The sequence below is a fragment of the Poecile atricapillus genome, chromosome 5, assembly GCF_030490865.1.
Source record: "Poecile atricapillus isolate bPoeAtr1 chromosome 5, bPoeAtr1.hap1, whole genome shotgun sequence".
Lineage (NCBI taxonomy): Eukaryota > Metazoa > Chordata > Aves > Passeriformes > Paridae > Poecile > Poecile atricapillus.
Window position 1 is genome coordinate 13,377,876 of NC_081253.1, and position 18,713 is coordinate 13,396,588.

General features: G+C 38.7%; 1 protein-coding gene across 1 annotated transcript in view; it reads left to right on the top strand.

The window, feature by feature from the left end:
- Window positions 1–18,713, top strand: part of CNTNAP5 (contactin associated protein family member 5) — a 269,482-nt gene that overhangs the window by 247,345 nt on the left and 3,424 nt on the right. Inside the window, exons 20-22 of the mRNA XM_058839980.1 lie at window positions 3,256–3,386; window positions 4,867–4,951; window positions 14,443–14,661. Coding sequence (XP_058695963.1) covers window positions 3,256–3,386; window positions 4,867–4,951; window positions 14,443–14,661 — 435 coding nt within the window. The remainder of the gene's footprint in view (window positions 1–3,255; window positions 3,387–4,866; window positions 4,952–14,442; window positions 14,662–18,713) is intronic.

Below are 18,713 nucleotides of genomic sequence, written 5' to 3' on the forward strand. Positions count from 1 at the left end.
CAGCTTTGACACTGGCAGTGGTCTCATCCCAGCAGCATGGCAGGCCTTCAGCATTTCAGGAAGTGCTGAAAAGAGGCCGTGCTGTGCTCAGTAACTCTGTGGCTAAGCTAAGCCTGCCCCCCTCTCAGGCTGCTCTGGAGGTAGAATTCAAAGCTGAAGGAGGATAACTACAGTAATCATGTGTGAATCTGCTCTTACCTAATACTGCTGAGGTAATGTGCCCACTAAAATTTTCTAGCCCAAGCCCAAAAGAAGGTTATCTTTCTTTTCCTTTCTCTCTCTCTCTTATTGACTTAATAACAATTGCTCCAGCAACTCAACATACGTTAGAGATGGAACGCAACTGGTTCTACACTGCTTGAGCATTATGACACTCCAGGTGTGCATGCTTAGGCATGGGGAGCTGAAAAGAGGATGACAGGCATGACTAGAAGAAGACTGACAGAAATTACAGTGCTTATGATTAGTGTAAACCTCTCTTGTGAGGCAAAAATGATGCAAAGTAGAGAAGAGGGAGAGTAGAGCTGGTTTGTGTACTGATTTCCATTTGCAGTTACTGACACTGGGCTGATGTGATGGAGAAAGTCAGGGGACAAGATAATCAAAATTCAGGGGATAAAATAAAATTCTTAATTATAATTCTAATTAACAGTCCATTTATTTTGCTTGTCAGGTGATAAAATAGTAAATTAATCTGCCAGGAAAAAATTTCTGTAATCTGAACACAGAAGTTTTAGTATTGAATGCAAGGCAGGCTCTCATCTACAATGGTGAAAATTCAAAAACACCTCAAAAGATGAGCCCATGTACTTCTGGTTTACATTAATGGAAATCTGGCCCCAGGCAAAATGCCAGCTTGAATTCAATAGTTTTGAAGAGCAGCTGTCCATAAAAAAAGTTGCCGCTGGAACTCAAAGCAATTTGACAAAATAAAATGCCATTCACTGGCCTCTTTACAGGATTTAAGGTGAAATAGCACCACTTTAGAAAGTAAGATCTGTTCTTAATGGATGCCAAGAGCCTCCTCCATTGTCTCCCAAAAAATGGAACAGATGGTTTCTGGCTTAAAATCAGTGCTTCCCTGACAAAGTCAATGGGTAAATCCCTGTTTGGTGCAGCTGAGAGCTTGGATAGTTTGCATGTTATGCTGGCTCCCTTTGAACACAGATGTGCTGGTTGTTGTTAATCACCTGCATACTGTAGTACCAATTATCATTTTATATATATGTGTTCATAGCCTTCAAAAAGAGCAGAGTTTTTTTCACATTTACAAACTAAGGTCACACACCACACCCAGGTCCTGTTCCATTTTTCCTTTCCATCCCTTTCAGAGACTCCAGGTAAGAGGCAGCCTATAAAGTTCTTCTGCTGAGACATGATTTTTAGTTTGGCCCAGTCTGTTAGACTATCATATTTTAGTTCCAGCTTATTCACCGTGGTGATCTTGGCTGTGGTGTGCAAAGTCAGTCAATCTTTCTACTTTTCATCAGCACTCCCACTGCCCAGAGCAAATCTGAAGAACTTCCTTGTACTTGGGCTTCTTTTCTCATGTATTTCTAAAGTGTTTCCAAGATGTTTACACTGTTAATCCCTGTTGACGCATCTTTCGTTCGGCAGCAGATAATGTGATTGTGATTTAGGTTTGGACCTTTGAGTGTGACAGTCATGATGATGGACAGCACCTCCTTGCCCTCACTATGCAATGAGGGCTGGGAGCTGTGCAGTATGATTTGGGGCAGCTGAATGGGGACCTATAATATCACACTGAATAATTTAGCAGTTTTTACTGACCTGGATGTCTTCACAAATTCCCCTCTAATGTCCATAGCTATGTGTGAGAATTTAAATGCCTTTTATCATTTTTTTTTTATTATTTTCACTTTAAAATTTCTCCTCATCCAGCAGACCTCTCAATCAGCTAAAAAGCCTTCAGCCTAGTAGTTCATTCTCATTTTCCTTCTTGATTTTAGAAGCTTTTTTTCTATCCTACAAATCCCAGAGAGTGTCAGTACTCATCTGGGATATACTGAATTTTGTAGAACTTTTTTTTAAAGTACAGCTCTTAGGAGGAAGACATCCTGGCAAGGGAAAAGGAGAGGGAATGATCTTGACTGGACTAGGGATTCCATCTTGAAGGACTACCAACTTCAGTGTGGGGTGTGTAGAGGTGGAAAAAATCCTGATAATTTTCAGAACAGGGAATAAATGTAGGACCATTTTTCAGGGTTGGGGTGCTGTCAGCATTCATTTGCTCTTTGGAGACAGTTAAAAATAGCACCAGGAAAGCTTTTTAACTCTATGGTACGACAGTTCCATGTATTTTGGTTGCTGATGCATAAAAAGAGTTCAGAAATTTCAGATTTTTTTTTTCTCTTTGCTACTTCATTCCCAGAAAAGTATGCTTGATGGGATTTTACCAGAATAGATCCTTTTTCTTTTAGATTATTCCATATACAGATATTCCTATGTGTATATATATGTACATCATCTATATCTATCTATATCTATCTATATCTATATCATCTATACACATTCCCTGTTGTCATTTGTTGAAGGATTAAAATTCATACTGGATTCCTTGTTTCATTGTGTATTTTGATTTGTTATGGTTGGTACTGTTATTTATCAGAAGTCATGACGGCTTTTTTGATAGCAAGATTGAATGAGATGTTTGGCATTCATTTTTATATGAACTACATTAATTCCTTCAAATATGTTAGAAGTAATGGTTTATTTTTTTCTTTATTACATATAAATGATATTGTAAGTACATGCCTTTAACTGTTTGAAATTAATTTATAGTTCTTAGAGTTGTCACTTTCTTCTGTGTTGTCTGTTACATCTGGATGAAAAGAAATTATAAAAACCCTGCATTATTAGTTTAATAGAGCAGTGCAAGCCCTGCATGCCCTCTGCTGGAAGTATTCCCTTACAGGATGATGTACATCAGCTTCTGGCAGTGCTGGATGTCTGACCTGCAGACAGACACACTCGCCTTTGATATACTTAGTTACTCATTAAGTTATGTGTCTCCATAGCAATTTGTTAACCCAATAGGAAGGAAATCTCCTCCAGTGCATTATTTTCTTCACACTTTTCATTACAGCTTGAACTCTTTCAACCTTCTTTTTGACTTATTAACCTTGTTACTCCATAGCAGTAAAAAGAAAATGAGTTATTTGTTGTGTAAAGTTATTGAATGATATCACATGACTGATGTAGGTTTTACATGTACAATTTTGCTCTGCTTTTAAGGAAGTTTACAGGTTCGATACAAGCTGAGTAAGGATGGGCTCCTCATTTTCACCATTGACTCTGGAAATTTTGCCAACCGAGAGCTGCACCATGTGAAGATTAACAGAGAAGGCAGAGAGCTCATCATACAGGTATGCCATGGCTTATGCTGAGTGTTAAATAACACTTCAGGCCACAAACACTGGCATAGGTTGCCCAGAGAAGTTGTGGATTCCCATCTCTGGAAGTGTTCAAGGCCAGATTGGGTGGGGCTCTGAACAGCCTGGTCTACTGGGAGGTGTCCCTGTGCACAGCAAGGGGGTTGGAACCAGATGATCTTTAAGGTCCCTTCCAACCCAAGCCAAGATTCTATGAATTCTGGGAATCGGACTCCCTGATCTCAATGCCTGATCACCAGCAGGAGGCAAAGGTTTCACACTGATTTAGCAGCTGAACAGCCCTGTAGCTTCAAGCAAAGTTCCATCTGGACCCTGTTCAAAGAGTGCCCAATAGTGGTGTTTTCCATTGAACGGTCCTTCCCTTGCTACTGACAATCTGTGAATTAGGAAACATCTTTGGCCAGAAATTCATCTGGACCATTGGAGTGGTTCTGGGACTTAGGTATGTCTGTGTGATCTGTAATCTCCACTGAAACATACAGTGTGGATCATGGAAAAGCTGCAAAAGGGAGAAAAAAGCTGAGGAATTTAATTTCAGTTAGGGTATGTTTCTCAAGGGAGAATGTGACCCCAGCTGCCTTATCCTCTCACAGAAAAGGAGGAGCTGAGGGAATGCAGGGTGCAGTTACCATGTACATGGCAGTACCCCATCCTAGAAACTAGAAGCAAGCCATGCTGAGTGTGACAGCATCATGAGATACAAAACCCCTCCTCTGCCTTGTTCCCCCCTGCATCACCTGTTTTTCCAAGGCAGGGAGAGGAGGACCATCTTACTGCTTCTTCTTCTTCTTTTCTTCTAAGGCTGATTATAACTGTCCATATTGCAAAACAGGCTGGCTAGATCTGGGCAAAAAAATTATTTAATAGGGAAGGGGAACAGAGTCTATAGAGAGGTTGTATCTTAAGGAATAGAATGAGAAGGCAAAAAAACACAGCACTGCTTTTTTTTTTTCTCTACAGTTTCAATCTCTGGGTGGTAAAATAACATATCACACAACTACAGTGGGTAGGCCTCATTATTTAAGAAGAAGGGTTATGCTAAAAGCCAGGGTTTTCCTCAAGTACCAGTCTTCTATTGTCTGCTGCTCTGTGGTTTTCTTCTGTGCAGAACTAATCCTTCACAATACATTTCTAGAGTGGCCTCTTTTGAGTGTATTCTGAAGTGACTAGACATGGATTTTGGGAAGCAGGGGGATTTCAGGGTCAAACATTTTAAGCTTTTCTGCAGGGGAGGTTTCTTCAAAGTCCTTTATATGACTATTCTGGTATACCTTTCAGCTTCTCATGCTAAAATCAAAGCACACTTGCTTTGCTATATTTAGAAACTGAATCACGCTTGGGGGCAGAATTAACTGATTTGCAGCTGAGAATGTTCCCAGAAGTTTGCGGTCCTATGAGATCTAGGGGTGTCCATGTGCTGTTGTACTAAAATAATTTTATTGACCTTTTCCAGGTTGATCAAGTTCTCAAACTCAAACACAACTTTTCTGAGATTGATTTTAAGGCCATTAAGTCACTCACCTTGGGCAAGGTCACAGGTAGGTTCTACTAAAAATATTCCTGACTTGTGAGATGTTTCAGTGCTGGAATTAGCCCCTGCTGTGTGTTGGGTTTTTGATAGAATTGGGGGTTGGTTTGGATGGTTTTGCTGTAAGAGTTGGCTTGAGCATTCCAGTACTCCTATTTATATATCTCATCAATGCAAACCTTTGGCAGCTTTACTTGTTTGCACTGATAGCAATATTAAGTACTCCGACTGCTCCCTCCAGTGAAGTGATTCACACAGCCTGTGTGGCCACACAGGGCAGCATCTTAGCCTAATGATACCTTTTTGCTGACTGCAGCTTGCTCCTCTCCAGACACTTATGTTTCCTAATGATAAGAACAGCACAATGGAGCTTTCATCCTCTCTGCTTTTTTTTCACTGTCAGTCTTTTTCCATTTGAATTCTGCAAGGAATATTGCATATAGCACTTAGGCCACAATTCTGCATGTTCTGTACATGGACTTTCTTGATCTTTACTCCTCCACACTACAAAGCTATTACAAGACCAGGAAAACCCTGCCTGAAATTTGGAAAATAGAACTGCTCTTTTTTATTGTCAAGTATGTCATATTCCTTTATATAAGAGTCTTGTTCTTTCCCAGTAAGATTCTAAATGCTTCCTTCATTACAGACATTTCAGTCCTTTGTTCAGATTGGACCTCCATATCAAGCCTGACATCTGTCCCACCATTGCAATTTTATATGTTTCATTATTAGCACCAGAGGCCTGTGGGGCTGGCAGCTAGACAGACGCTGTAGACATCCTCTAGTGCCTGCTTGTGCAGTGTAACTCTGTAGAATGACAGTAGTGCTTTCTGCATCACATTTCATTGAGTAGATGAAGAGCAGGACCTGATTATCCCCTTAGTTATATATAAAGGGGTTTTTTTCGGAATGCAGCCATCTTTCGTGGAAAGGTTTGGGCACCTGCAGCCCAATTCAGAGCTAAGCTAAAATTCTCATTTTGTCAATGGTCAGCTTTAGTGATTAAAATCTAAAAGAACATTATGCATCCTGACCTCTACGTAGAACTCCAGCTATAGACAACAAATCAATAAAGCAAGGATTTACTAACCTGAAAGATGGAAGGTACCACAAACACCTAAAAATGTAGCCAGCAAGCTGAAATGGTACAGATCAGCATTATGGAGAGAAACTAGATTCAGGCACAAAAATATGATTAACTTCACAAGTGTGAGTTGTTGCAAATCCAAAGCCCAGGTGTATCTCCAAAGGTCAGGCATTCAGTTCCACTGAACACCACTGACTTTTCTCCTTCTTTTATTTCTCTGTTGTCCCAAACTTTATTGGAAGTTTGTTTTAGTATAGCAGTAGTTCATATTCTGTAATGACAATAAAGCCATAAACTTGGCCGTCCGGGTGGTGAAAGATGTTATTGCTGTGCTGGAAATGTCACAATGCATCCCAGCAAGTCACTTTAATTCCAGTCTAATCCTAATTCCAGTTTCTTTTTCATATGTTAAGTGAATTTCCACTGTTTCTTCTGTATTAGGATTTAATTTTCCAGGTTTTATCCCACAGCTGTAGCTACGCTGAGTGCCCTCACAAAATCACAGTTCTTCCTCAGTCTTCTCCCATCAGGACAAGCAATCCCAGCTCTATCAATCCTCTCAATCCTCCTATCAATAGGAGAGATGCTGTGGTCCCTAAATCATCTTTGCAGCCCTTCACTGAACTCACTCTGGTGAGTCCATGTTTTTTTCCCACTGGGAAGCTGTCTGCTTCTGCAAAGCTTCTTTCCAGCTGCTCAGCCCCAACCAGGGCTGCTGGATGGGGTTTTCTCTAACCCAGGTGCATATCTTCACATTTTCTTTGTTGAAATGCAGTGTTCTTGTTTTCTCATTCCTCTAGCTTGTCATCATCCCTCTGAATGGTGACACAACCGTCTGGTCTACCAACTGCTCTTCACCATTTTGTACCTTCTCCAGACTTAATCAGGTTACACGCTATTCCATGATGGAAAGAAACCAAACCAAACCAGAAATTCCTACTGCTATAATGTTAAGAGTATTGCTTTGATGTACAAAGAGGAGAGCTGAGCATTGTCATTTTGGGATTGTGGAACTTACATAAATATGTTAAATCATTATTTATCCTGTTGTATGGGTAAAATGTTGACTATAGCTTCTTTTAATGATGGCTCACCAGGTGAATACAGGTGAACTTAAATCAGTATCTGCCAAGTTTTTCCTTCTCATTGCTCATGCCCTCAGCAAAGCATAAACTCCCAGAGTGGCATGTGATGCTCTAGATTTACTGTAGTGTTTATTTTGGTTGCCACAAGGGTTACACACCTAAAGACATTCATTAGGAAATGTAAGTGTACACTGAAAGAGAACCATGCAGCAAACTCTCTGTTCTACATGTCCTACATATCCATGCTATATAATCTTCTGAAAATCTGTCTCTCTTCTTTCCTGTCACGCCACTGCTCATTTGTCTGCTCTAACAGTCTAATCCTGGCTGCCTAATCAGATGATTATACCACCTTCTTTCTTGACTCCACCATTAATTTTCCACTGACTGGGAGATCTCAAAGAGGTCTTCCAGCAGGACATGATAAAAGCTTGAAACTTCTTCCTCACCAGATTTTCTTATGATAGCCATTTTAGCACAGCTGGAATTTTGAAAAGTGCACTTTTATAAAATGACCAGTTTTTTAAATAATAGTGTTTCTCCTGCTTCGTACCCCTCCCCACCCCAGCCCCATTACACTTTCTTTAGGTACTTACACTCTGATATTTTTTTCTTTTCAAACCAACTATGTTTTTTCCAATGGCTGCCTTATACCCAGCTGTGAATTCTGGGAAAAAAAACCCCTCTCTTTTAGGCAGAGGAATCTCAGCCAGAATTCAAAACATAGGGACACTCACTCTGCCACAGACTACTTGAATGACCTTGGGTAAGCCATTTATGTGCAGATATAAAGGTAAGCAGGCATTTTATTCCCACTGGAACCAGTCTGAGCTTTACTATCTCCCTTCTCTATCAGTAAAGCATAGATAATAGAACAGCCCTGCGTCAGAGGGGTGCTGGGAGGGTAAAAGCATTAAAGGCTGTGAGCTCTTCAGATACACTCTAATGGGACCATATAGCTGCCTTGGAAAGATCAATCTAAATATAAGTGTGGCTTTGAAGACAAGGGAGTAAAAGGAAGCATCATTCAAGTAGCCAGCAGATGTCTGTTGAATTCATCCTCACTGTACCCAACAGCAATAGAAAAATACTATTATCCTGTAGTTTGTTGTCATTTTTATTTCACAAATATAGAGTCAGGACACCAAAGGACCTATCCAAAGCTCCTCGGTATCAATGGGAGTTTTCCCATGGACTTTAGTGAGCACTGGATTCAGGCCCCAAGTGGGTCATACAGTTTATGGCAAAGCCTCAGTGAAATTTTAACCAGAGTCCCAGTTCATTTACTTTAAGTGTTCCTTGCAGAGATCATACTGCTGTATTTAACCACACGAACATTCTGACCTGACTGTGAGGCAGGCTCTGCTTTGAACGAGAGGTTGAACTGCATGACCTTCAGAGGTGTCTTTCAGCTTAAACTATTTTGTAATTATCTGATCTCACTTTTGCATGTGTTTAGGTGTTGTCTACAAACAGCTGCTATCCCAGTAGAAAATATCATTTATTTGTTTGCGGGTTTACTTTAATGAATCCTCGAAAACTTTGTACTGTGCCCCAACATGTCTAAATTTTTCACTATTATAGTCCCTGGGAAAAATAATCTCTGATGCCGAAAAGTGAATTTCATTGTTTGTGTATTCATGTCTGAGTAATTTAATATAGTAGCTGTGTGGGGATACCAGAGTAAAAAGGTAGCACTGAAAGGATTCAAGAGGATTTTGAAGAAAAAGGTTGCAAGTATTTCTTTAGAACCTATTAGTGTTGAGCTAATTTATTTGTGTCTTCAAAGTGATCAATTAGCAGACCTTCCCACACTGGTAGCATCAATGATTGTGTATTCTAGCACAGGAACATGATATCTTTTATCTCTAAAAGCCTGAGTTAAAACACACTCAAGTTTCCACTGAGTCATTCAGCTTTGATATAAAGTATACATAAAAGAAAGTTTATCTGGCAAGTAATTTTATTAAAATCATTATGTAGGTGCAGTACAATTCTTATGATTTCTACAATAGCTTTTCTTATTAAAAGTTCATGAGGAGAAAATGGAATCTATACACTGAAGAGATCACAGAACAGTTCATCCAAGAATATTATATAGGGGTAAATGATAACGGGATAACTAAATCAAAAGGGGTAAGTTGTTATTAACTCTGAAATACAAAAGCTGCCTTAAAGAAGTGCCTTCTTTTTTGAGAGTTTCTGTGAAAAATGCTTAAGTCCATTTTTTATTTTCTTTTTCTTTTTCTTTTTTTTTTTTTTTTTTATGGAAAGACATTCCTGTTTTTAAGCTCAGCAGGTCACAATTTACAGTTTAAAAAATAAAACCTCTGCAAGAGATATTGGATGGACTCTTCTGGTCACTGCAAAGCTCTTTTCTTTACTTCAGACTCTTCTCACCCTAAATAACTATTCCTAAGACCTTATAATGAACAAAGATCTCTTAGGTGAATTTTAGGGTGCCTTTAAGCCTAGTAAATCATTAAGGAAAATGGAAATTACTACATAAGATAAAGGAGAGGCTTTTGGGACCAAGATAGCAAGCACCTAAAATAAGCAAAGTTTGGCTACCCCAGGCAGTCCAAGCAATCCAAAGTCTAAGCTAATAATGGCATCAAGCCTCCATCAAAAAGAGGCCAAATCTATTCCAACTTTTTCCCCAGCAAAATAATTTACCCTTTGTTCATAAAACCATGCTTAAATATCTGTTTTCTTGATGACAGTGCTGCCTAAATAGGAGTCCAAGGTCATCTGCTTCTACCCAGAAATTTTATTTTTAGACTGAATTCTTGCTACTTGAGTTGTTTTTAGCTGTCTTCTTCTGGGACAAACATACACTCATTTGTACATCTTCTCTCCATCTTCTTGCGTATTTTCTTCTTTTTATGGATTATGTTTTCAGCCCATGCAGAGTCACATAGGACTGGTTGTGTTGTGGCAGATTAGGATTCAAATGTCAAATATGACATGTAACAAATTTCACACTGTGACTCCAAGTGCCTCATTTTCAATTATTAACTGTCTTTGAGAAAACATAATAAATGCATACCTTACATTATCTTTGCAAAGCCTAATGAAATAAAAATTCTTAAATGTTACACTTGGCACAAAATGTTCAATTGCAACAAAACAAATCCAGACTCATGCTCATTTGGGCATTCTGTTCGTTCCTGGGAAGCCTCATGAGAAGAAAGACCTTTACATTGCTCTTGCTGTTTCTTGGTTTTTCAGAAGTGCTTGGGAGGGGCACTGATTGTCTGAAGCCTGTCCCCTGTTCAAATTCATCCTTTCATAAAGCAAGAGTCAAGCTGGTTTACCTCAGTTGCTGTAACCAGGAAAACCTTCGGTGGTTTTCACTCTACTGTCTTTGTGGCACACTCACACCAGGAAATGAGATTATTCCAAAGTCATATTTTTGGGTTCCGGGCTAACCCAAGATTTCTGCCCTTTCTAACTGAGTGATTAATGTCAGCGGTGTTCACTAAGATTGTTGATGGACACAACAGCACATTTTTCAAGGTATCTGCACACTTCCTTCCTCTTCTGAGACAGGTGCAGAGTGTGGAGACTACAAGTGTCTTCTACCTCAAGGTGGTGGGTTCAAATCTGGTGACAATGTCCAAGGGGTAACCTTGCCAGTCCTGTTCAGCACCTTGACAAAATGAGGTTTAGGTTTCTGGGTGACATGAAAATAATGGTTATAAAGAAATAATAAAAATATATTGAATAATGTTTATGGTCCTGTTTTACACAGTGGTACCTTTAGAAAGAGGATATTTTACCTTTTTTTTATATATATTTTATATATCTCCCTGCAAAAATTAACACTTTTGATTTCTCTTTGAGTCCATTTACCTGTCCTACTTGTTATTATTTACTATGTCAATTTGCTGTTTCATTACTGAGCAGATTGATGCTTGGTCCTAGAGAATTCTCATGAAATTCTATTCATGAGGAAAATTAATTTCCCATTACTGAGATACGAAGACTTAAAATTGCTTTATCTAAAATCTTAAAACAAGTGTTTTGTATGTGGCAAAGGTGTATAATGAAAAAGAAGGGGAACAGGATGTCTGATTTTCTGAACAGTAATAAATCGGCACATAAGTTATGTTGATACAATCCGTAAAGTTTAAAAAATACAACCACAGGTTAGACTTAATCCTCATTATCATGGAAAGCCATTGCAAATACATGGAAAAGCAACATAAAACTTGCTGAGCTGTGACATTGCAGGCAGCTTCCAGGGATCAACTACAGGAGCCAACAAGAAGCCAGGCCGTCTTAGGCACAACTCAGCAGATAAAGCTTAAAAATTACTTCCTAAATGTAGGGGCAAACTTAATTTGTGGAGAATGAGAAGTTTAATTACTTAAAGCTGAAAAAGACTGCCTTCTTATTCTCTGTGTAGAAATTTGCCAAAATAACTCAGTCTCCAGTGCTGGGAATGGAAATGAAATGCTAAAATGTCAGAAGATCAAACCAAGCCATCAGCAGCAATTCAGTGTGATTTTCCAGACCAGTGAAATGCATGGAAAGATTCCCAGCATTGCCAGGTCAGAGGAAGGCCACTGAAGTTTCTTATGACCTTGGCTGCAGCACAGACCACAGAACTTCAGTGAGTTGCTTCTCTCCCTGAGCATCGTGTCATGTAGTGAAAACACCTTTTGGGAAAACATCTTATTTTGATGCAAAAACTCCAAAGAACTCGGTGTCCTTTAATAAGCCTTTCATAGAGCTAATGTGTCATAATCACAGAATTACATTATCCTCTCAAGAATTCAGAGGGCAGCACAAGTCGTTCACAACCAAGTTGTACAGCTTTCTTGTTGAGAACAGTGGGAGCCCCCCTTTCTGACAGACACTAGGCACACACCTAAAGCTGTATGGTAAAACAAACAGTATTTGTGCTCATGGACTTTTTACCAGAGAACTCTGGGGTTGTTTTTGGTTTGTTCTTTTGATTTTTTTATTTTTTTCCCAAAATTTTAAAAGCTTTCAGCAACATATCTCTGAGTTCTCATACATGCAAAGCTTATTTTTGACAAAAGGCCCATGGAATTGGCCCTTAGTGTAATGTTTAAAAATGCCCTCAAAAGTACTGAATCTTAGACTTTTCAAACTCCTGTACAATGAAAGAGGAATGCATTATTTCTTAGGCTTTACTTTTTGTACATTGGGGTAGAACAGAGCCACTTAGATTGCCTGGTTATAAAAGATAAGCAACAAATTCACCTTTTGTGTCAGAGCTAAGAAAACAATAAAGGCTGAGTGTAGGAATGTTTGCAAAGGATTTTATAAATTCAACAAAGATGGCAAATACTGCAAATCAGTCTTTTAGTACATATGAACCTTCTTACAGGAATTTGGAAGCAATTCTTTGCCTGCTTTATAACATCTCAGCCAAAATCTCATTAAAGATTTGAATGCTGTCAATTCCTACATACTTTCAGAAGAGCAAATGTGAACTTCTGCAAGATTGCAGTTTTCCAGTGGCAAAGCCTCACTGTTTCCCTTCCCATCTTGCAGCTCAGAGGCTGTGCCCCTGACAGCTCTGCAAACTGAGCATTTCTCCTGTTAGACCCCTGGGAGAGGTAGCTGATACTGTACCTTGCTTTACTGAGAAACAGCCACACTGTTCTGTGTCATACTTCCACAAAGATGCTCAAACATAATTAGAAATCTATCTCGGCTAATTCCCTCTGGGTGCATGGCATGACATGATCTTGAACACAAAAATAATGTATGATTTGGGCTGGCTTTGAGATTTCTCTGTATTTTCTTATACATAAAAAGAAGTTTATATAATTAAAATAGCAATGTCAGCTGTGAGAGAAGGCTTTTTTTTTTTTTTTCCTAAATCCTGACCACTTGTAAAACCATTGTATTTGAATAATAATGGAAAAATTTGACCTTATTTTAAAATTTAGAATCTTATTCTTTCAAGCTTTGAAAACAAACTTGAAAAGCTAGGAACCCTTATTTCCCAATGTCATTGGAAGTATTCCCAAAACTTTCAGTGCTAAAAGGTTGGGTTTTTTTCCACTAGCAGGTATTTTTTAAGACTTTGAATAAGTTTTGATTCTGTATCTGTGTGCATTTGTAGGCTTTTTTCTTGTTTGATTGACCTAGATATAAAGCACATCATGTTTGAGACCTCTGAGCAGCATGGATTTCAATTTCTGGAAAGTAAATAATATGAGTTTGGAGAAAATAGAAAATGGCTTCACTGTCCTTCCCTGACTTACCCAAACAGTCTTTGATATTAAAACTTTTGGAACTAAATTTTTTACTGAAGGTGGAACATTGGAACAGGCTACCTAAAGAAGTTATGGATTCTCATCCCTAGAAATGTTCAAGGCCAGCTTGGATGGGGCCCCCAGAAACCAGGTCAGGTGTCCCTGCCCATAGCAAGGGGTTGGAATGAGATGATCTTTAAGGTCACTTCCAAACCAAACCATTCTATGATTCTATAAAAAAAAACTTGCCTTTGATATTCTTTCTCTTTGTGAAATTTAACTGAACACATACCAACAGATAAGTTATTTGTGCTATTTTACCTACAGGCTGGAAAATAACACAGAGATATTTGTTTTAATTTTGATTTAGATAAGAAGAGGTATAGTTTTTTCTTTATTTTATTAGTGAAATGGGGCTAGTAGGTAGAGTGAAAGCCTGACTCATAACTAAGAAGATTCCTAAGAATTCTGATAGTAAAAAAGTAGTAACATGAATAGGTGCTTCAGAAAAGTTAAATAATAAACTCTTGAAGAAGGATGGGAAGCTGAGGTAGCAAGCCATTCAGTGACAGAAATGCACATAAAGCATTTCATGACAGAAAATAAAAAGCAGGGTCTTTCATCCAAAGAGTGGAGGAGATGGAAATCCTTGAAGGTATGGTCCATGTATGTGCAATTGATGATGTGAGCAGATGCAAAAACAAAGGTTAAAGAGCCAGAGTTCAATGGTATTTAGTGTTGCTATTTTACTTATTATTAGTAGTATTGTTGTTGCTGTTGTTTTTATTGTCATGGGTAATAGATATGATGTGCTAGGTATTGTCCATTAGTAGAGAAAATGGATGAGGAAAAAAGTGCAGTGCAGGCTTTTATGTGCAAGACAATTCAAGGTAAGTAGCATTATAGAGAAAGGACTTTGGGAACCTCCTGGGTCAGGCCAGGGAGAATTTGTAGGCTGCTGAAGGAGAACCTGAAGAGTTGAAATTGGATAATAGATGTAAAAGGGATGGGTAAGGCAAAAGAGGATTAATTTTCTTAATGCCTTCCTGAAGCAGTCAATTGGCAGTGTTTTTCCTTTGTACTGCAGACAGTTTGTCCCTGGATCCTGAAGTCTCCAAGGCAAATGCCTATGGTTTCACTGGCTGCCTGTCCTCTGTTCAGTACAACCACATCGCTCCCCTGAAAGCTGCCTTGCGCCATCCCAGCGCTGCTCCCGTGACTGTCAGGGGTTCCCTGACAGAATCCAGCTGTGCATCCATGCTGGAAGCTGATGTGAACACAGCAACCACAATATATTCCTCATCAGGTACGTCCTGCTGGGAGGGGATTGGGGAGCTTAAAGGATAGAGTGAGGTTTCCTTCCTTTTTGCTGTAATATGAGTAGTGGAAGTTGCTTTTTCTCTCAGAATCAGGAGTGTTGAGGAGGGGCATCAGGACTAGTCAAGTCCCCTTTAAAAGTCATTGTTCTGAAACAATGTTTTCAGACTAAGATCCTGGTTCACCTAAGACATGCCTGCCTAGGACAAACAAAAAAAGTCCCAAAGCTGTAGTGAAAAAGCTTTGAAAGTTTGGTTAATGCACCTGATTTGTCATTCATGTCCACTCCAGATAATTCCAGTACTGCAGATCTCCAAGGATAACATTAAGTGTTACACAGATTCTGTATCCCAGTGGTGATAAAGCAATAGAAGTCATACTAAAAACAATTCAAATTTGTTCCCACCCTAACAGAAATGAGCAAAAACTCTTGTACAAACCCCCTGGCATGTGTGACTTCCACTAGGTGCTTGTACCTCATTCTCTTAGACTAAAGAGAGGGAGCACTACTTGAGCAGTACCAGCAAGATGATCCCAATTGTTTGTATATCTTTTGCAATTCTGAAGCTGTCCTCTGGGAATCTGAACATTTTGCATATGTGAATTTGTATGCAGAGAAGGAAACTGAGAGCAGCTGGAAGAGTTGTCACCGTGAACAGGGACAATCAAGTTGCTGCTTTAGTCACCAGTGGATGTGGCAGAATTCTTAATGACCAGAAAGGAGTGCAAATTAAGGAGTGTTTTTTGCCCCTTGACCTATAAAGCTACTTTCTCCTTTTTTATAACTAATAAAACTCTCATAATGCAAAACAGATCATAATGCAATTCTTTTACATTTGTACTTGCATCAAATCCCCATTTCCTGCAGCTTCTGCCTAAGATATTCAGCAGAAAACAAATGATGCTATTAGCATTCTGCATAGGGAAAAAGGCTGCTGATTACTCTGGAGAGCGGCTGCCAGTGTGCATGTGCTCCTCCCCAGCCCCCACTTCCTTCTCACTGCCTCCAGTTGTCTGAGGTGTCTGCTCTGATGCACAGACAAATGTGTCTTGTGAGTCCTGAATGGGCAATGATACTGAACATATGAACTCTTTGCCCTGTGATCTGTCACCTCAATGATCTAATTTTTCCAAGGAGTTTAGAAAGCAGTAAAACCTGAGGCTCAGAACAGGACTTCAGGACAGAACACAGAGCAGAGTGTAGCATTTGAACTTAAATATTTAAAGCATACAGTCAGTTGCACTCTATTGTTAAGCAACATTGCATCAGAAATGCAGAATTATTATAAAAACTCATGCCTGTCTTGCCACTCTGTGCTCTAAAATATGATTTCCTCTCAATGTGATGAATTATCTGACATTCCTGTCTCAATGTTCACACTGGATTTGATTAAAGCCTGAACAAGATCTTTAGAACAAATGTGCTCTGAAGACTTCATGTCTTTATATACTAAAGTAAAAGCAATGGATGGTTGATTCTTGTTTAAAAATTTTTCCAATTTGTAGCAAATTATAATTTCTATAGATGTATTTAAGCATTACATTTCTACATGGCAAGGACACATTTTAAGAAATAAAAAGAAAACAGAGTCAAGGATTAACTTTCAAATTTAGTGCTCATATCTCAATTCATCACTTCCCAATTTCTCATTATTGAGTGTCTGAGAAGAAAAATAGAACTTCAAAGGAGGCTGTACATGTCTGTGTCGATATTCTAATGTGCAGATACAACAAAAAAGCCCACTAGGAAAACTCTTTAAGTGTGTGAAAAAAGCTTTCTATATTTGTAACTTGAAAACAATTGAAGCTATTTCCTTCAGAAAGGAATACTTGTGTTCAAAAAAGTTTCCTCACAGACAGATATGGAATAAAATCTATTCACACAGTTATCTGAACACACTTTTTCTGATCAGCAAACACAAAATGAGAGGTGACTTACTGCGGTTTTTATATTTAACAAAGATCTGCAGATCTTCTTCCTCACTGAGGCACATGTAAAGATTTTGTTATTTTGAATTCTGTATTAATGGTATAGAGATAATAGACTTTTCCTATGGTATTTTTTCTTAATATTAAAATGCTATAAAAATTACAGAGGAGATTCAGCTGTGTGAATTGTGGAGTCTTGAGCTGCGTATTCTCTTCAGCTGAGAGCAGGTCTTCAAGCATTTAAAGTAAAAAATGCCAGGTACTTTCATAAGTCTGGAACTACACAGAAAAGATTTGCTTCTGAAAGGCACCTTAAACAGTGAAGTTCTGTCTCACTGTGCTAATTGTGCTGGACCTGCTATTTCCAAACAAGCTCTGACTGGCTAGGGGTATGCCAGGACAGCCTTGGCTGTAGCAGCTATCAGATGGTGAAGTTGAGGATCCTCAGAGGAAGGAAAAAAGGCAGAAATGCATGACTGCAACCTTTGACCTTCTCATGGAGCTGCTTGGAAGAATCCCACAGGATGCAGACTTGATAAGAAGAATGGCATGAGGCCCAGAGAGATCATAAAGTCTTCATCCTTGGATATATTCAAAACACAAATGGATACAGCTGTGAAAAACTATCTCTAATAGACTTGGATTTGAGTAGGGCTTTGGACTAGATGAATTCCGGGGAGCATTGTGACCTGATCTGAGGTTTCCAGCCTCAGTGAATTAAGTTGTAATGCCAGCAGCTTTGTTTAAAAGAAGGAGGATGTCCTGTTAAGGTCTTAGATGAGACCCAGTATTGCTATTCCTTGGCTTTAGAGTGTATTGTCTTCCCACTGGAGATGGCTCTGGTATTACAGGCCATCTGCTGCACTGTAAAAAACCATCCTCTTCTTGTATCCTGATTTTATTTCTCAGACAAAATATAATTCTTGGGGCTTGGTGGCTGTTAGCCTCCATTTTGAAACTGCTCTTCAACATTTGTTCTGGTTTCTTAGTGCTCAAGTTCTGGTAACAAAAAAATAGTGGAGTGCTTATTGCATTAGGTGTTAAATAATCTTTTTGGCACAAATAACATCTTATACAATTGTAATATAGAAATTTAATTTCATACCTTTTCATATATAGTTAATAATTTTTTCATTACTCTTTTCAACTACTGCCATGTACTGGCACCAATTACAATTTTTTTCTCTAGTACAGGAGAACAGTTGTAGAACAGATGTAAATTTTTAATTGTCACTGAATTAACTGGCTTCAGCTGAGGGATAGGATAAAAAATACCTCACCAAATCCCCATTATGCAGAAAGTTAATTCATCTTCAGTCTGAAATAATGATTGCTCTCCTCTTCTTATCTGTGGAAAGAAATCAGTGAGTCACACTATCAATCTTCAACAGCCATCTTAGGGTACAAAATAATTGTAAGTTCTTCTCCTCTTTGACTAAATATAAATAAATAAATAAATAAACTAAATTACTAGTTTTGATTTATATAACTGACTTATATACACTGAAAAATAAAGTGAGATGAATCTACTGATGATGTACAAAGTTATTACCAACTGTGATCTAATTTTGAATTTGGTCCTGTTTTGAGCTTATGATCAGAGGCCTGTGTTTAGGCTAAATTACCCCCAGATTTCCTTCCAACCTTACCTTTTCTATGATGCATTCTATATTTGTGTGTAAAAATATATTTTCATTCCCATCGCAGTCCCACAAATGTGGTAGATGAGATGAAGCACTGTCATGGCTGTTTCTTGGGAATGTCACTCTGTGCACACAATTACCAGGCAAGGGGGCTCTCATCAGTAGGTTTGAAGCTGATGGCTCAGGTCTGTGATTGGTGATTACCATTCATGTGCTACCATGGACACATTGGAGGTGTTCATTGGGCCCCAGAAATCCCATTTGTGTCTGTAGCTCAGTTAAGGGACTGCATCTTTTCAATATGAGTGTGACTGAACGGAAATCATTCCACCCCTAAAAATTGCAAGAAGATCTGCATTTTTTAAAATATTAAGGCCTCTTTGAGGCTCATGTCTTTGCACCTCTTTGAGGCAGCTATCAGTGATGTAGATAATAAGGAAAAAGTGTCCCCTTTAAGAACTTAAATAGT